Source organism: Micromys minutus (assembly GCF_963924665.1).
Source record: "Micromys minutus genome assembly, chromosome: 10".
Taxonomy (NCBI): domain Eukaryota; kingdom Metazoa; phylum Chordata; class Mammalia; order Rodentia; family Muridae; genus Micromys; species Micromys minutus.
Window position 1 is genome coordinate 24,052,726 of NC_137979.1, and position 20,426 is coordinate 24,073,151.

Consider the following 20,426-nt stretch of genomic DNA (forward strand, 5'->3'; position numbering starts at 1 on the left):
AGCAAATGAGTCTTGAGAGTGATAAGGACAAGCCTAGATCTGCAGTTTTTTGGGATTGCACTTCTTGATGTAAGTTCCCCAACCTCCCAGTAGTAGTTGTTTTTCACCTACCTCAAACAGCTGTAAAAGGTCTATTTAAAAAAGGAAGGGCTGGTGAAAGTGACACAATTGGTAAATGTTTGCTATAGAAATGCGATGACAATGACAATGTTCAGAGCCCATGGTAAAAAAGTTAATGTAGTAGCCTGTTTGTAATTCTACCATTTCTATTTCAAGATGGGAGATAGAGACAGGAGAATTAACCCACTTAGCTTGAAGCAGTAGTAGGCCTCAAAAACACGGTGGAAAAAGATGAAAAAGTTAAAACAAAGCAGTGTTGGAGTTGATGTTATACATAGTGGGAAAAAGGTGGTTTGTGTTTTATTATAGTTTTTAGCAATCTTAATTGTTGCTCAGATGTTTCTTTGAAGTATATTTGCATTCATCAGTTTTGCTAGTTGACTCAGGTGAATTTGGTCATGTCATGGAATCAGGATTCTTTGGTAGCTGCTGATAGCCACTGGAAACCAGTTTAGAATACTCCCTCACTCTCATGTTATTTGAGATAAATTTCTTAAATTTTGCAAACTGTACTATGTATTTACCTTTAGTGTAGCTATAAAATAATGAGATTTATTCTCCTAAACCAAGTTCTTACGGAGTATTGTTTAGGAATCCAGGCTTAAGCTTCAACTCACCGAATTTTTTATTCTTGCATGCATTTGTGTCAAGTTGATCAATGAACAACACATCACAAAACTTCCAGGTTTTTTTTTTTTTTTTTTTTTTTTTTTAAAGCAGCATGTGGTGAAAACTTTTAATCCCAGTACCAGGCAGCAGTGCTACATAATGAGACCCTGTCTTAAAATTAAGTCCATTTTGTAAGACCATTTTAGTTAACAGGTCAATTCTTTTTACTAACCGAATTTTACTGTTGGGTCACCCCCACCCCCCACCCCCCACCCCCTGGCACCTCATGTCCTAACCTCAGCTGTTCTGTTGTTTCTTTTTTAAGGATATTTATTTGTTTGATTATCTATTTAGGTTTTTGAGTGTATGTGTGTTTGTGTGTGTGCGCGTGTGCGCACATGTTGCTTCGGCTGTCCTGGGCTCACTCTGTAGACCAGGCTGGCCTCAAACTCAGAAATTTGCCTGCTTCTGCCTCCTGAGTGCTGGAATTAGAGGCATGTGTCACCACTGCCCAGCTTGTTTTTATTATCTTTAATTATGTATACATGTTGTAGAAATTTTAAATATTTATCTTTTCTATTTCCCAGCTAATAGTCCCATTATATAATTTGCATTATTTTGTCTGGGTTGCTCTTAACTCCAGCTGGCCAACCAACATGGCCATTATTTCATGACTCATCTAGTCTATAGAACCTTCTCTTTCATTTGTGTCCTCTTCCTTTCTTGGGGTTCTCCTTTGACCTCCAGCCCAGGAATCCTAATCCCTGCCTATGTCTCTTTGCTGTGGACATCTTTATTTAGCAATCAGAAATAACTTGGGGGCAAGGTCACATAGCATCAGTTGAGTCCACTTTAGGACTCTATGGTCTTTGGGGCAACCAGATCTTGAGGAACCAGTATTAGCATTAGAATACAAGCAACATCAGGTCAACCCACTACACATACAGGCCTGTGTGTAGGTATGTGTATGTGAATGTGAATGGAGTGGCTTCTCATAGGCTGTCGGCTGGGGATGAGGGGAGGGGTTAGGAGGGAAGCTTAGTTAAAAAAAGTAAGAAAACACAAAATGATGGTAGAAGGGGCCAATATGTTAAGGCAGTGGTGCTCAACCTTTGGTGTACAACCCCTTGGGGTTGTTGAATTACCCTTTCATAAAAGTCATTTATAAGATATTCTGAATATCATATTTACAATTATGATTAATAACAGTAGTGAAATTACAGTTATGAAGTAGCAGCAAAAAATAATTTTATGGTTGGAGATCTCCACAACATGAAGATTGCAACATTAGGAAGGTTGAGAACTACTGTGTAAAGGAAAGCATGCTTAGAAAAGAAAGATAAGACAAGGAAAAGCAGACAGACTTAAATGACGTTTACAAGGCTGATAATTCTGATTAAGTGCTTTATAGAATGTTTTATTTGGTTCTTGAGAAACACTGATTTAAGTGCAAGGAAGTGATCTTGTAGCTGTTTCAACAGTGTCAAAAGGATAGGGGGATTGAGAATAAGTTAGCATGGATTTGAGTGATATTTAAATCTCAGTGATCAGTTCATTACCATATAATGGCTGAGGTGTTAGCTCAGAGAAAGTATTATGCCAGAATTCTGTAAAAATATGGTATACTGTTTTCTGATAGTATCACTAACCTTCACTTACTACTAAAGGACATGTCACACTATTTACAGTCTATGTAACCCGTGCCTAATACATTTAAGTGTTACTTTAAGACTGATATTTGCCAGGGCTATTGTTACACAGAAACATTTTGAAAAACAAAATAAAAAGACTGATAGTTACTGAGTATTTATGTAGTTATTTTACCCATCTTCACCTAGCATCATTTTTTAAAATATTAATCCTGTATCCAATATTGGATTTTTCTAGTGCTGCTAAGAATAGATTTTCTTAGCCAGGTATGGTGGTGCATGGTTTTAATCTCAGCATTTGGGAGGCAGAGACAAGCTGATCTCTGAATTTGAGGTCAGCCTGGTCTGTAGAGAGAATTCTAGGACAGCAGTACTACATAGAGAAACCTCATCTTGACCCAAACTCCTTCCTCCAAGTAACTTTTCTTGTGCATTTAATGTTTGAAAAGAAAACAGGACCAAAATCTCTAGGCAAGTGCTAGACCACTGACAGACTCCCACAATAGAGGTTTTTGGTTTGTTTGTTTGTTTTTAAATTGAAAGGGGGTCTTGATACGTAATTTGGGGTACATTAAATTCAATAGGCCTCCTGCCTCACACTTTCCAGTGCTAGATAATAGGTGTGTGTCATACCCAGTTTTGTGATTTAATTTAAAAAATAGTAAAAGGAGGTTTTGTGGCAAAAATATGACCTTGGTTTTTTCAAATGTTCAGCACTTGCTTATATAACTATTAAACATCATGTTAATTGTTCTAATACTTTCTGTATCTAGAACTATTTTTGTTTCACTGCTACTTTAATGGTTTTTACTCCCCATAGCCACACCTTTTTATGTTTGAACAATTGATACATTTTATCTACTTTATTTTTACCCTATGAGTTTTTTTACTTCCTCTGTGCTAACTTGACTCCCAAAGTATGTATACTCACAGATTGGCTGTCACTAAGCAAAGTTGTTTGTTTGTTTGTTTCTTTAGGGTGTGTGTGTGTGTAAAATGGGGTGGGAGAGGAACAGGTAGACAATCCTTATAAGTGAATCCATTAAAAAAAATTGAGAACTACCATAGTTGTTTTGGGAACTTTTAGAAAAATAGAAAAAACATTGCTTTAAGATTTTAGGGTAACACTACTAAGTAAATTTGGCAATTACTTACAAATAATTTAGAGAGGTAGTGGCAACTTTTTAACATGAGAATTCCAGTTAGATATTGTGAAGCTTTTGAATGAATTAATCATAATGAAGTGACCTGGAAGAAATAAGGTGCAGGGATTTTGTGGAGGCTGTTCTGATGCCCCTTTACATGTATTCTTGGCTCTTCCTGTTCTGGATTTGTAGCTTTCGCAGATTTTCTGTCTGTCTGTCCGTCCACTTATTTTCTACTCTAATTATAAAATGCTTATCTTAATACTTTCTTTTTAATCTTTGATATTTGTGCTACATTTTATGTTTATTCCTCCATTGGAAAGAAAAGACAGCTTTAAAAAAGACTTTTAAAAAATTGTGTTCATGTGTCTGAATGAGTTATATGAACATCATATGGGTGCAGGTGCCCCTGGAGGCTAGAAGAAGGCATTGGATCCCCTGAAATTGGAGGAACAGGCAGCTGTGAGCTGCCACATGCGGATGCTGAGAACTGAACCTTTGCAAGAGCAGTAAGTGCTCTTAACCTCTGTGTCATTTCTTCAGCCTTACATCATTCTTTTTTCATGGTTATGCTTTCTACCAGCTTTATTTTTTCACTTCTAGATAATTTCTGATGACTTATTATTTGGAGGCAGGGTCTCATGTATCCCAGGCTAGCCTTCAATACCATACTACTATGGATTAGAGGAGGACCTCTATTCCTAGTTATTTTTCTGTTAGTATCCTCTCATTGCCGCAAAAACTAGTTTTCTTACCCTTTTAAAGCCCTTAATTTGTATTATGTACGACCCTCCTTTAATCTCTCAAACCCCTAAAAACAAGAGAAAAGATCTATTTGTCACTGGCTGATATGGTCTTTATTATGTGGCTTAGGCTGGCCTTGAACTTGAATCACCTTGACCTGACAGGCATGCATAGCCACACAGACTTCATATTTAAACGTTAATTTTCTTATACAAATTTTGTTCATTGTGAGCTTTCGTTACCATTTTTCTACTTATGGACTTATTCCTTACTGTTTTTATCAAGCATGGTTTTCTTTTTGCACTATGATCCTATTTACTATTTGAAAATATTTGATATTAATATTTGATATTAATAGCATGCCCTGATAATAGCCTCCCCTCCCTTAATGTATTTATAGACCCTGTGCATGCAGTACCTATAGAGTCCAGAAGAGGGTGTCTGATAGCTGGGAACTAGAGTTACAAATGCTTGTTAGTCTCCATGTGGGTGCTGGGAATTGAAGCCTGGTCTTCTGGAATATCAGCCAGTCCTCCTCAACTGCTGAGTAATCTCAAACATTTTTAAACAGGAAAAAAAAAAGCAATGAAAAACAATACTAAATTTTCAACTTGTACTGAAATGTGCAAAGCACAAATTTAAAAGGGCCGTATGTCTTATATCTTACAGTTAATCATTGTTATATGTAATGTGTTGTTCCTGTTGTTGTTATTGTTATCATCATCATCATTTGATTTTCTTTTTTTAGAGACAGGGTTTCAATATGTAGCTCTGGCTGTCCTGGAACTCATTCTGGAAACCAGGTTGGCCTCCAACTCACAACCTGGCTTTTTTTCTTTTGAGATAGGGTCTCTGTCATTATAAATATATATACTTTTTAAAGATTTATTTTCTTTTATGTTTATGAGTACACTGTAGCAGTCTTCATACATATCAGAGGGCATTGGATACTATTACAAATGATTATGAACCACCACCATGTGGTTTCTGGGAATTAAACTCAGAACCTCTGGAAGAACAGTCAGTGTTCTTAACCTTTGAGCCATCTCTCCAGTCCCTTTTTTTTTTTTTTTAATACCTCCACTCATAATACAACGTCTAAGCTTATAATCACAGTGACTAGAGACTTCCCAGACTTGAGGAATGAAGAGCAGCATTCTGTTGTGAGTGTTAACATTATGCATAGGCTTAAACAGACAGCACCTAGTTGGCAGGATTCAAACCTGTGCATGGAGAAAAGGATTTTTAGTCCATTGCCTTAACCACCTGACTGTGACCACAGCTGTATTTCTGTTTTTATGTCAGTGCACCAACATCTGTCCCCATCCTTTAAAAATTACTTGTTAGTGTGAATGTGCATAAGTGTATGTGGGTATATGCTCCACAGCATAAATAAAGATGTCAGAAGACAAAGTTGTACAATTCGTTCTTTCATTCAACTTTATAAGTGGGTTTTGGTGCTAGAGCTCAGGTGTCAGGCTTGTGTCTCAAGTGCCTTTATTTCCTGAACCATCTTGTCAGTCTTAGCACACACCTTTTTGAGATTGGGTCTTGCTGTGTATTCCAGGATGACCTTGAGCTAGATAGATATCAAGTGCTAGAATTCCTCATGAATATCACCATTTAACCATTTTTGCTTCCTCAGGCTAACTTGGTGTCGTCTTTTAGCTGTATGGACAATTGTAAGCTGCCATTTGGGTGCTGGGAATCAAACCTACATCCTCTGCAAGAATAAGTGCTCTTAACAACTGAACATTCTCTGTAGTCTTCAGCTAGCATTTGTATATTCATCTGCTTAGAGATTGTGATCCTCAGTGGACTAGGTCCTCCCATGTCAATTGTCAGTTACAACAATCTTTTACAGACATTATCACAGGCAAATATGATCCAGAAAATTGTTTAATTGAAGTGTTCTTCTTTTAGGTGGTTCTAGGATCAAGTAGATAATAAAAACTAGCCAGGACACAAGCCATTTTCAGAATGTTACTGGGTAGTATATTTAGTATATTAGACAGTACAGACAGAACATCAATGTTGCAATATTTCTACTCTGAAAAGTCAGTAGTATAAAACCTCTTTGGGAGACCTTTTTATTTACTGCTGCCCTTCTAATGCAGTTTTAATATATGATGAAATGAACAAACAAGTAGATTAATGGAAGTGTGGCAGTCTATCCCAAATAGAGAAACCACAAAATAGATGCCTAAATTTTAAGATGAAGAAGAGGTTGGTGGGTATGGCCTGAGCAGAGAAGAATGATTATTTGAAACCAATATAGAAAATTTAGCAACTTGAATCATGTAGACAAGATTAAACTTCCTGAATTTCATTTGCAGACATATACTGAAAAGACTTGTAGCATATCACCAGTGATCTGACCTGGACACCTCTGTTTACAAGTGTTCCTTTATTTTTACTAACTACCTAAGAGTTTAACAAAGCAGCAGTATTTGTAGTTTATTAAACTGTGTATTTGTATTCAGAAAACTAATTTTTTTTGGTCTAGCTCTTTGTTTTATCTTCTGTACCCTTTTATTTGACTGATTGACATGAGTATTTATAAAGAATAACTTAAATGCATGAACTTGGTTTTTCTTATTTTTTTCAGTGAAGGCGGTGTTTTTAAGGCTCATCTCACTTTCCCTAAAGATTATCCCCTCCGGCCTCCTAAGATGAAATTCATTACAGAGATTTGGCACCCAAATGGTAAGTTTTCTAATTTTATATTTTTGCATTTGCAAATATAATGATTTGTCACAACTACCTAAGTAAAAATGCTCAATGATTTTATGGTTTTTGTTTCTTGTTTTTGGAGCATATGGTCTCATAATTGACTCCAAATACAAAGGTTTCTCTCCCTCCCTCCCTCCCTCCCTCCCTTCCATAGTTTTCTGCTTTTTTGGAGATAAGGAATAGCAGGGTTGAGTTCCAGGTCAGCCTGGACCTAACTCTAGCTAATGCTGGCCTTGAACTTTCTTTATATTTTAGGTTGCTGATTGGTCAGCTTTCAGTCAAGAGCCACTACCACACTGTTTGTTGTTGTTGTTGTTGTTTTTTAAATACCTTTTTAAGACATGGTCTCTGGGTTGGGAATGTAGTTCAGTTGGTCGAGTGCTTATCTAGCATGCACAAAACCTTGGATTTGGTCTCCAACATTGCATAAAATGTGTTTGATGATGCAAACATGTAATCTAGCTACATAGCAAAGGAAATTGTAAAGGTGTATCCCAAAATCTTACAGGTAGCAGCATTATTCATGTTATTTAAAAAGTAGCAAAAATAGTGCCTATCAGTTGATGAATGTAAAAGCAAAATATTACATACATGTATAATGAGACGTGATTTGATTAGAAAAGTATTTGGTATGATTTAGTAACAAAAGTGAAACCTGCTGTCAGTGTCTGTCCTTGCATGCCTAGTCACACACAGGCGTATATTCATACATGGGAAAGAGATAATTTTTTTCAAAGAAACAAACAGATGGAGGCAATCATTTAATAATTCCACTTATGAAATGTCTTAAATATGCAACTCTGAAGACTAAAAGTATATTTGTGGTGTCTTAGTTTGAAGGGGAGACCAGTCAATACAGATTTTACAAAAATATTTTTGGGGGATGGTGATGAAAGTTTCTAAAAATGTCTATGCTTTGGTTGTACAACTGAGAAGTGTACTATATAGAAACAGTTGGATCATAGCTTCAAATAGTTGAATAATGTGGGTGTTAAAGTTATTATGGGGAAATCTGGTAAAATTGTTTGGTAAGTAAAATTTCTTGCCATGTAAACATAGCAATCTGAGTTTGATTCCTGGAACCCATAGAGAGGTCGAGATCATATTCCACTAAGTTATGCTTTGGCTTTTACACATGGGCTGTGGCATATATGTTCATAGATTAAGATTAAAATAATTTCAAAAGATACTACACAACAAATAATGTGTCACTTAGATGTATTTTATAATACTTTTCCATTTTTTTATTGTAGGCTTTCTTGAGACAGGTTGTCACTATGTAGCCTTAGCTGGCCTGAAATTATGTATGTAGATCAGGCTGGCATTAAACTCAGAAATTATTCTGCCTTTGCCTTTCATATGCTGGAATTAAAGATGTGTACTACCATGCCTAGCCTTCATACAGGGCTTTCAAGTGGTTTTAGTATTAGGAATAAAGCCATTTGTAAAGAACATTGAAATGAAAGGGGAAAAAAATAGACAAAACATCATATGGGGAAATAGAGCATTTTGGCCAAATAAGTGTAAATATTAAGTATATAGTTAGCTATAGAGTTAACAGTAAATGTCTCACAGAGAGCATAGTTGTCATCCAACATACTTTTGGAAAACTTACTTAAGTCAGAGATTACTAGAATTTAAACAGTATCAGTATAAAAGAACTTTAGTCTTTAGTAAGACAGCCATGATGGCATCCATGCGTATTTCTGATAGCTATATAAATGACATATTTCTTTAAAAGTGTGATTTGGCATGATTCTAATTTTGGTCATTCAACCTGGAATGTATTCTGTCAACTTTAATGATGAACCTTTAAGACAGGTTAATTGAAATATGACAAATTCAAAAGAACAAAGCTGTGATTATGTTAGTCTGCTTCTATGAAATACTTCAGTAATTAAAACAGTGAAAACAGGGTATTTTTAGATACTCAAGAGTTAGGGAAAGTGAAGTTTGTATATACAATGTGATTTGAGGAAGAAAAGTAAAGGTTATAATTGTATATCATAGTGATTAGTTTTAATTCTTAACTGAGAAATGGTAGAAATTGTAATTTTATTTTATACGTATATCACAAAAAATGAAATCCATGTCAACAAATACAAATCTTAAGAGATGTTCTCATTTTTTTTAAGTACTGTGAGAAATTAAAATATTTAAGATTCTATAGCTTTAAATATAAATCTAAAATGATTTAAACCCAAAATGATTAGTGATTGTTTTGGTTTCTTGAAACAGGGTTTCTCTGTGTAGCCCCAGCTGTTCTGGAACTCACTCTGTAGACCAGACTGGCCTTGAACTCTTAAGAGTTCTGCCTGCCTTTGCCTCTTGAGTGCTGAGATTAAAAGCATGCACCATCACTGCTCTGCCAAATTTATTGTTTTTTAAAGGCCATTTTCTTTTATAATTGACAATATTATTGTGGTGTTTGCTCATTTATGTATGTGCCTGCCTGCCTGCCCTCCCTCCCTCCCTCCCTCCCTCCCTCCTTCCACCCGCCCGCCTGCCCGCCCATCCATCCATCCATCCAACTATCTATCTGGTTTCACCATGTACCATTGGCTGGCATTGACCTCTTACATTCTAGGATTACACCTAGAATAACAATAACATCACACTTTATTGTTATTAATTTGTTCTATGTGTATGGATGCTTTGCTTGCATATAGGTTGGTCCTTGTAGTATATGTCTACCTGGTGCCTCAAGAGCCCAAAAGCAGGTGTTATATACCCTAGGAATAATTACAGAAGGTTGTGCTGTCACATAGGTGCTGGGAATTAAACTCAAGTCCTCTGGAAGAACAGCCAATACTTTTTAACAATGGAGTAATCTTACCAGCCCAAGTAACGATTTGGGGACTTGGGGGGGGGGGTGATACCAGGTCTCATGTATTCCAGGCTGGCCTCAGTCTTGTAGCTAAGGATGTCCTTGAAGTACTGATCTTTCTACTTTCACCTCTTGAGTGCTGGGCTTATAAATATGTGCTGTCACGACTGGTTTATAGGATGCTGAATGTGCAGCCAAGACTATGCATTCTGGGCAAGTCCTCTTCTCTCTGAACTACACATACTCTTCAGTTCCTATCCTCCAAATCTTTATCTTAAATAGATTCCTACTGATGGAATTATATACAATTATTCAATCTCATCTTTTCAAAGAAAGTTCCTTATTTTGTAATAAGTAGGGAAAAAGAAAAAAATTTGTGCTGAATATCACAATGTTTAATACTGTTCTTCCTTTTTTTAATCTGTTAATTCTATTTTGTTGGATTTCACAAGTTGTGGAGTGAGTTAGGAAGAGAAAACTCAGTTATAGGAAAGTTTTTGTATAAATCATCAAAAACATGGGTTTTTGATTACATGTCAGTAATAACTCTGCTTTACAGTAGGGCTTTCAAAAGTAGTTGTTGGATTGAGTGATTTTTATACCACTTTACATACAAACATGCATCCTCCCTTTTTTCTTCCCTTTCTCCCTCCCTCTTTCTGTTCTCTGTCTCTCCATTTCCCTCACTCCCACTATGTTCTTTGTCCATGAGTTGGGGGAGGAAGATTGCTAACAGGGACAGTTAAAACTCTTTCAAAACTGCAACTAACCAAACAAGCATACATGTTATTACTGATTGAAAACTTTTTTTAAAGATTTATTTTGGCTGGAGAGATGGCTCAGCGGTTAAGAGCACTGACTGTTCTTCCAGAGGTCCTGAGTTCAATTCCCAGCAACCACATGGTGGCTCACAACCATCTGTAATGAGATCTGATGCCCTCTTCTGGTGTGTCTGACAATGACAATGTACTCACATACATAAAATAAATAAAAAATCTTTAATAATAAAAAAAAAGATTTATTTATGTATTTTATGTGAGTACACTGTCTTCAGACACACCAGAAAAGGACATCAGATTCCATTACAGGTGGTTATGAGCCACCATGTGGTGGCTGGGATTTGAACACAGGACCTCTGGAAGAGCAGTCAGTATTCTTAACCGCTGAACCATCTCTCCAGCCTGAAAACTTTTTATACTAAGAAAATTTATTTACTTTTACTTGTTTTTTAAACTTTTTCAAGAAATAGTATCTTTTGACAGAAGAAATTCACTGTGAAAGGTTACTTTTATTAATAGCTGTTAAAATTGTTTGAACATGTTTATAGATTAATGCTGTAGGATTTTTCGAGAACATTTACTTTTGGATAAAATAGTGCTAAGTGTTGTGTCTTTATTTATCCCCTATAAAATTAAGAATATTTTTGTATTTCCACTCCAATGACTGTTACTATATGGAACTTGCATTTAAAATGAATTTATGAAGTAGACTATGAGTATTTATTTATTTTAAAGCTTTTGTATTATTTTAATTTTAAAAGATTTATATATTTTATGTTTATGAGTGTTCTGCCTGTATGTATATATGTATGTGTACCATGTACCCATGGATTTCAGAAGAAGGTGTTGGCTCCCCTGGAACCAGAGTTACAGATGGTTGTGAATTGCCTTGTGGGTGTTGGGAATTGATTAGGTCCTCTGCAAGAGCCCCAATGTTATTAACTACTACAACATTTCTCTAGCCCCTATTTCATTATTTTTAGTATATGGATGTTTTGCTTACATGTATATCTGTATACCACATGCTCGCCTGGTGCTCATAGAGGCCAGAGAGGGTGTCAGATTCTATGGGACTGTAGTTTGTGAACTGCCCTGTGAGTACTTGGAACCAAACCCTGGTTCTCTGTAAGGGCAGCCAGTGCTTCTAATCACTGAGATGTGTCTCCAATGTGTGTCTTTCTGTGATTAAATTTCATTGTTAAATAAATGTCTCCCATCCCCATTTTAAATGTTTATTTACTGAACCATGAGGACCATCTTACTAGAATCTGAGAGGAAAATAATAGACAGGACCGTTGTAAATACTGGGAATTAAGAATTGGAGAAGTAGGGGCTGGAGAGATGGCTCAGTGGTTAAGAGCAATGGCTGGTTTTCCAGAGGTCCTGAGTTTAATTCCCAGCAACCACAGTGGCTCACAACCATCTGTAATGGGATCTGATGCATTCTCTGAAGTTAACAACCATGTATTCAAATATATAAAAATAAATAAATAAAAAAAAGCAACAAGAGTTGGCAAAGTAGAAGAGAGAAGGCATGTTCTTTGATTTAGGTGACAGGAGTTGAGAACTCCAGTCAGTTTTAACTTTAGAGAATGTAAAATACAGCTAAATATAACATATATTCCTACTTGGTTTTTGAGGCTGCTCTTTGCATTTGGTAAAATCTGTAAAATTCTCAAAAGTTAGTAGATTATACTTAGGAAATGCCATGTAAGTAATGTCTTATATACATAGTATCACATTTGTAATAGATTACGTGTAACCAAATTTAAACAGTTCTTATTCTATAATTTTACAGTTGATAAAAATGGTGATGTTTGCATTTCTATTCTTCATGAACCTGGGGAGGATAAATATGGTTATGAGAAGCCAGAGGAACGCTGGCTGCCTATCCATACTGTGGAAACCATCATGATTAGTGTCATTTCTATGCTGGCAGATCCTAATGGAGACTCACCTGCAAATGTTGATGCTGCGGTAAGGTATTTGGCTGATAGCTGCTGCTTCCATCCTTTACCCTTTCATTCTCTCTCTCTCAAAACTCAACTTAAATTTAATACATACATGTATCTCTTTGTGTCCATGTTTTCATACAAATAAAAATTTATAATGTATGATGTATTATTTTGTATAATTCATGTATAATGGATTACTTTGAAATACGTAGTACAAATATGGTTATGAGAAGCCAGATATTGTACAATAGGTAGATACTGTGCAATAGCAAATTTGAACTAGTTGGTATGCATTAATTCCCTCTTTAATTTTTGTAGTGAGAACAATTAAAGTCTACCTTTTTTCATTAGTATTCAAAATAATGGATTTTATTATGACATCATATGTTTATAAAATTGTAATTGTATCTTGTAGTTGTCTTGATTTGAGGACTTTTTTTAGCTTTGAAAAAATAATTAAAAAGTGCTATTTTCTCTGCATTCTTTGAATGGCAATTATAGTAAAGAGAAATACAGGCTAAGTATTTTTGTGAACATTTCCTGGTATCTCCTTGTTTGTTAAAATTTGGTTTTGTTGTAATTGAACTATGTTGTTGCTTATGCTTGTACTGGTGCCATCCAAGGAGAGTGATAAGACAACTATTGCTCCTACTTTTGCCTTGTGTGTGTGTGTGTGTGTGTGTGTGTGTGTGTGTGTGTGAGAGAGAGAGAGAGAGAGAGAGAGAGAGAGAGAGAGAGAGAGAGGGAGGGAGAGAGAGAGAGAGAGAGAGAGGGAGAGAGAGAGAGATTGCAAGTGAGTTATTTTTGATTGATTTTTGCTTATTTAGGGATATGTGCATTGCTTGTCCGGCTCTTCAAGAGCCGAAGACAACCTTGGGAAATAGATTCTCTCCTAGCCTGTGCATCTTCAGTCCCTAACTCAGGTCATCAAGCCCTTTAGCTACTTAGCCATTTCACTACCCACCCTTTTTCTATTTTAGGATTTTTTCCAGTAGCTGCCATTAGCATAAGAGCTTTTTATTTGTAGTTTCCAGACTATTGCTTTACAAAAACTTGCTTTTGTACCTCATCAACTTTTTGGCAGGGATGGTATTGGGCTTTGAACCTAGGTCCTCATAAGTCTTTAGGTAAATATCTCAGCTGTAAGTTGTATTGAAAATACTATGCCTTGAAAAAAATTTTGTAGTGTTTAGGACTGATTTAAAACCAGATTTAAAACAAGCTAGGCAAACATGCTACTACTGAGTTACAACCCTACAATAGCATTTTAAGCTGTATTACAATTTAATTAGGTATTTTTGATTAAAATAGGTTTACATAAAATAATTTGGTTTTATTTTTATATCCTCAGAAAGAATGGAGGGAAGACAGAAACGGAGAATTTAAAAGGAAAGTTGCTCGCTGTGTAAGAAAAAGCCAAGAAACTGCTTTTGAGTGATGTTTATTCAATAGCTAGTAACTTCACTTATTTCAGGGTAAGTTTATTTTAAAACTCTGCAAATCTTTAATCCTTTTTGCTCAACTGTTATGCTAAGTTTTGCAGATCCCTTGATTTTGCTATTTGGCTTATATATGTTGGCTTCATTTTATTCCTCTAGTTCCATATACTATAGTTTGCTGCTTCTCAGAGCCATAGCATAACTACTTATTTTGGGAAAGGGCACCTTATCCCTGAGCTAAAAAAAACTCTAGCCTGTATTGGTGGCAAAATTTCTGATAATGAAGATGTCAGTTGATGAAGATCTTCCTACACTGAATATATTATATATGTGCTGTCTCTGTCTGTCTGTCTGTCTGTCTGTCTGTTTCTCTCTCTCTCTCTCTCTCTCTCTCTCTCTCTCTCTCTCTCTCTCTCTCTCTCTCTCTCTCTCTCTCTCTCTCTCTCTCACATACATATTTAAAAAAATAAAGATCTGAAAGCTAGGAATAAGCCCACTTGTTAAGAGTCCTTGCCTCGTGTTTGGGAAGTCCTGAGTTTAGTCCTGTTCTACTTAGCTTTTTTTTTTTTTTTTTTTTTTTTGTTGCTTTGATTTAAAAAAAAAACAAAAAACTTGGAATGGAAAAGTCATAATTGATTCTAACAACTCCAAGGTCACAACCCATCACTGAGGGAAGTCATTACAGGAATTCAAGGTAGGGAACTTTGTAGCAGAAATTGAAGTAGTTGCCATGGGAAAATTGCTCACTGATTTGCTCCCCACAGTCTGTTCAGTCTGCTTTCTTATTTATACAATTTGAAACCACATGTCCAGGGGTGGTACCACCTCCATCAGTTATTAATTAAAAAAATACCCTACAGACTTGTCTACATGCAATCTATTGGATGCATTTTTTCCAATTGAGGTTTCTCTTACCAAATAACTCTAGCTTCTGTTGACAAAACAACAAAACTACCAGAACAGCTATAAGAGGGTTTATTTCAATTTACAGATTATAATCCATAGAAGGAAGCCAGGTACTCAGATCAGGGATCAGGAGGCAGGAATTTGAAGCAGAAACAATTAGGAATGCCAGCTCTGGATTGTTTATGATAATTAGCTCATCCTGCTTTCTAATATAACCTAGAACCACATGCCAAGAAGTAACACCCTCTACATTGGGCTGGGCCCTCCCTTATCAATCATTAATCAAGAAATGTCTCACAGATCAATATATTTAAAGACAGTTCCTTAATTCTCAGGTGACTCTAGCACAGTGGTTTTTAACTTTCTTAATGCTGCCACACTTTAAATACAGTTCCTCATGTTACGGTGACCCCACTATGAAATTAATTTTGTTGCTACTTCATAACTGTAATTTGCTATTGTTATGAATTGTATCTGATATGTGACCCCTGTGAAAGGGTCCTTTGACCCCCAGGTGGAGAACTGCTGTTCTTGTTTCTGATAAGTTGATAAAAACCATCACAAAAAATCCCCAGCCCCACATAAAACCAGGTATTGTGGCAAATGTTTGCATTTCCATCATGGCAAGAGAACCAGAAGTTACCTTTGGCTATGTAGCAGATTCAAGACCACTGAAGAATTTATAAGACACTATCAGAAACATTAAAGGAAGACTTTCATATTATATTGCTAATACCATTGAAAATCTTTTTTTCTTTAACTGGTCTTTAATATCTTGGTAGGGCCAGTGGGTTAAAGTTTCTCTTTTATCATATAATCTGTAGCTACCAGTATCTTATATCTAGTAAGGAGTCAAAGATGATGGACTCCTGACATGGAAAAGGACATAGTATAGATGAGTTGATCACATTTTTTTATTTGAATTGAATGTTGAGGTGATTTAAAACTGAAATGTGTGCTAGTTGTGGTGATGTATACTTGTAACCCTAGCCCCTAGATGCTAAGGCTGGAAGATCAGGGATAAGATTGAACTCAGAGTCTTTTGTGTGACATTTGTACTGGTGAGCTACATCCCCATCCCATAACTTTCTCCTTCCTTGATTCTTTCTGTCTCTCTTCTTCTGCCTTTGCAGTTCTTTGCTTCTCTTCTTTTTGTGTGGTCCGTACTGAGCTAAGGTTTCTTCTACTTTAGGCTCCCAAGTGTTAGTATTACAGGTGTATACCACTTTACCTAGGTTCTTAACTGCATTTTTGGTCAGAATTCCAAAGTTAATCAAAATGAGAGAATTTGAAAAAATAGTATACTAGAAATACTGAAAATTTTATCCAAATTGGAATGAAGTTAGGGGGAAAAAAACCCAAAAAAATTGAAAACACATGTCCTATGGTGTGGTTGTAGAAGCTTGGAAAACTATAGCTGAGCTATAGAGAGACAGATAAGCTTGTAGCACCACATGCAAGTTTAAAGACACCTCAGTAGAATTTGTAAATTATAACTGATAACAATGAAATATGTCATCCAGCAGCTAGAATATATAGTATAGTTAGCTGCATGGTTATGTCTCAGAAGCATAATTTCCTCTACTCAACTAGCCACTTGTACATGTCACATGCATGAGTGCTTGCATGTGTGGGGATGTTTTAAAAGAAAAGTGGGGCCAGACATGGTGTTATAGTTCACTTTCAGCATTTGGGAGGCAGAGACAGACAGATCTCTTGAATCTGAGGCTAGCCTGTTCTACAAAGCGAGTTGCAGGACAGCCAGGACATACATAGAGCAGAATAGGAATAATGAAGTGGTTGTTTGAGGTAAACAAGTGCATTTGATATCATCATAGTTTTGGGAAAGTGTGGACTATTTAACAATAGAGAAGTTATAATGGTTACATGGCTTTCAGGTCAGCTCTATTACTTGAAATTATTAAGTTTCTACATTTATCTTTTTTAGGAAAAAAGACTTTTGGAGTGAAGTTATTCTTTGGACCAAAAGGAGTTTGGCTAGATTATCCTAATTGAGCAACATAATGCTCTTGATAGCTGTTTCTCATAGTAAAAGGCCAAGTTTCATGATTGTAGTTGTTCAGTGTCAGGCATTTTTTTTTTTCTTCTTTTGCAAACAATCTCCAAACAACTGCTTCTTGGCCCTAAAATTTCTTATTGTTTATATCATAGGAGAATGATTATAGAATGTCTTACTCTGTACCTAGTTCTCTTTCAGACCTGGGTGATTGTTAGCCAAGCATTAATTCTGGGAAAACATTAGGTAACATTATCTCAAAGTTATACTTGTGTAACATTGTCCTTTGTGTATTAGTATGTGTCTTTATATTTTCTACTAAGATACATTTGCACATTCACACACACATACATACATACAGGGTAGAAATAGTGGAATGTGACTCTGAGGAAGACTAAATTTATGTCTGTTGCATCTCATCTCATTCTTTGCAGGAGTAGGGTAGCTATTGCCATAAAACTTAGATGTAGTTCTGTTTTAGACTTTTTCCTAGGAACTCTTTAATTTATGAATCAGGTATGTGTAAGATAGTCTCACACATTTCTTCCTCCAGTAGAGCTTTCAGTATGGTTGAATTTTGAGATGATTATAGGGTAAATTTTAGTTTTGGCTTTATAAGACTTACCAATCTTCATATCTTCTGTGACTTGGCTTTTCTATTTAAATTTTGTGACTTGAATCCCTAGAGAAAAATTTCTGATTCCTTTTACCCAAAATTGTGCTTAACATTAGATGTAGGTTTCTGGGAATGTTTCTTGTGGTAGTTTCAATGAGAATGACCCCCCTCACTCCACAACTTCCTTTGGGATTGAATGCTTGGTCCCTATTTAGTCAGCCTATTTGGGAAGGATTGGGAGTTGTGGCCTTGGAAGAGGTATGTCACTGAAGGAGAGTTCTGAAATTTCAAAAGCCCACACAGTCCCAGTTTTTTTTTTTCCTACCTCCTACTTATAGATCATGATGTATATACAATATCTCAGCTACTGCCTCAGCACCATGCCTGCCTGCCTGCCTGCCTGCCTGCTGCTATGTTTCCCTCAATGACAGTCTTGGACTTACCCTCTGAAACAGCAAGCCACAAATAAACTCTTTCATCTATCTATAAGTTGTTTTGGTCATGGTGTCTTATTATGTAGAAAAAAGTAGCTAAGATATGTAGAGTGGTAATAGAAATTCTATTTGTGTTCCTTCGCTGTAATATGTACTCTAAAAGTACACATTTTAGAATAAATGTTCTGCAAAGGTTCACTCATAAATGTTATTTTAAAAATACTTAAATTTTTTGTTTTTTTTTTTTTTTTTTTTTTAAACTAGGAATTTATTGTTAGCTGCAAAGGGGGAAAACTTCGTGTGATGATTTCATTTACCCAAATTTGTAAAACACTTAACACTACTTAGCACAGCATAAGCATTTAATAAGATGGTAGGGTTTTTGTTTGTTTGTTTTAAACGTTTTTAAAAACCTTTTTTATTAGTAATGTAAATAATAGTTCTATTCAGTTATTTGTCATTTATAACTTTGTTACATAATGCTGTTTGTTTTGTTGTAGGTCTCCAATTGAGAAACATGGCACTGTTTTTCCTGCACTCTACCCACCTATTGCTGGACTTCTGTTGTAACAAGTTGGCAAACTCTGGCTGGAACTGGGCTGCAATAAAACATGCCAGTCATTAATGCTGACAAGAGCCTAACAAGTGCCAACTTACAGATGATTACGCATTTTGAATTCTAATGAACTATTTTAACCTTCAGGAAGAATTGTAAAGACCTGTACATAGCACAACATGATCCGGATAATATATATACTGTTCATGTACATCCACAAACACACCTTGTACCAAATAATGCTTTCTTGTAGTAGAATAAGAATCGTGTAAATTCCAAAAGACTTTAGCAGGTTTTCTTTTCCCATTCATTGTTTTTTTTTTTTTTTTTTTATTTTTTTTTTTTTATCAGTTCAAAAGATTCCTTAAAGCATGTCAGGTGAAAACCAATAAGGATTAAAGGTTTCCATAAAATTTCCTTTAAACCATTGAGTCTTTCATTACACTCTTTCCATTTACTAATTTTTTTATATTTTCTTTGTTTTGGCACACTCCCCTTTCCCTTTATCTCTTCTATCTGCCAGAAAGTTCTCAAATCATTTAGTTAAAATATTGAAATACTAGTAAATTACTTGATTTTTTCATGATGACTTCAGAGGGGTCATCACTAGGTGCTTTGTCCTTTTTGTACTCTGGTTCACCTATCTCTTGGATTGGATGTAGCAATAACATTTTCTGGCTGTTGAGAGCTCTTGATCCTAGTCATTATCTCCTGAGAACTTTAAAAGGAAAAAAACAATGTAAAGTCTGTTCTAAGTTCATCTTAGTGAATTTTATTCCAAACAATACAGAAATCCAGATTTGGTTTTATTTTAGCCCTTAAGTTGTCTAATATTAAGGTTGGATGAATATAGCATGCGCAGCTACAGGCTTTCTACATCTGGGATGCTATTAAAAATGCTGTTTGTCCCATTACCCTCTCCTTAGTCCATATTTGTTTCTCTTACAGCAGATTTTCCTCACCTATTGTACAAAGAAATTGCGATGTATATTTTCATGTAATTTGATTTTGGAATTTTGTCACCTTATGTAGTGAGTTCTTCCAAAATATAATTTTTTTCCAATAATTGTCAAGTTGTTGGCTTTTATTGTATTAAATGAAGGTTATAGTACTGAATACCAGAGAAGTGCAGTTTACAAAAATCTCAGGTTGATTCCTTATGCAAACAAACTTTAATACTTGAAAATCTCATGGCCATGGCAGTATACTATTGGGTTCTGTTCAGATTCTTTATCTGAATCTGAAAGTATTACAGGGCAAAGTCCTTTGCTAACTGACATATTTTGTCACTGACATAGTGCACTTAGATTTGCTTTTTGTTTGAGTGTAAGTACATTTCCCAACCAGTTTTATAAAATTTGGTGATGGGTAAAATTAGTACATTAAATGTTAAACACAGGCAGGCCTGAGCTCCTGTTTGGTTTTGGCTGAATGGGAAGTCATGTTTGGTATATAAGAACTAGATTGTAGCAGTACCTGCTACTTGATGCTGTTTTTGTGTGAGAATAGCTGTGGTTCTGTCCTTGGGGTTTGGATAAACGTTTTGGCAGAAGAGGGAATGAAAGGATTCCTGTTGGTGTCATAACTTTGGATAAACGTTTTGGCAGAAGAGGGAATGAAAGGATTCCTGTTGGTGTCATAACTTTCAACTTAATGTCTTTTTAAGGCAGAAGGGAAATGGGTCAAGTTGTGGCTATGATACAACAACATTTTCAAATCAGTTTTCTCAGAAGCATTGTAACATCTATAAACATGAAAACCCATAAATATGTAGCAGCTGTTAACACCTTGGCTTCATTGAAGCTCAATAATCTTCAAGAACTTTTAGACACCTGCTCCCCAGCCCAGACTGGAAGAATTATTCTACAGTGCTAATGTCCTATTAGGGACAATCAGA

The 20,426-nt window shown here is 35.7% G+C and overlaps 1 protein-coding gene across 2 annotated transcripts in view; it reads left to right on the plus strand.

Moving 5' to 3' along the window:
* The window catches only part of UBE2G1 (ubiquitin conjugating enzyme E2 G1), an 86,316-nt gene extending 66,721 nt beyond the window's left edge, over positions 1 to 19,595 (plus strand). For both annotated transcript variants that reach the window (XM_080923580.1, XM_080923581.1), the window contains exons 3-6: positions 6,876 to 6,973; positions 12,405 to 12,583; positions 13,913 to 14,036; positions 18,474 to 19,595. In XM_080923580.1, coding sequence (XP_080779706.1) covers positions 6,876 to 6,973; positions 12,405 to 12,583; positions 13,913 to 13,999 — 364 coding nt within the window. In that variant the 3' untranslated portion in view covers positions 14,000 to 14,036; positions 18,474 to 19,595. The remainder of the gene's footprint in view (positions 1 to 6,875; positions 6,974 to 12,404; positions 12,584 to 13,912; positions 14,037 to 18,473) is intronic.
* The last annotated feature ends 831 nt before the right edge of the window (positions 19,596 to 20,426 follow it).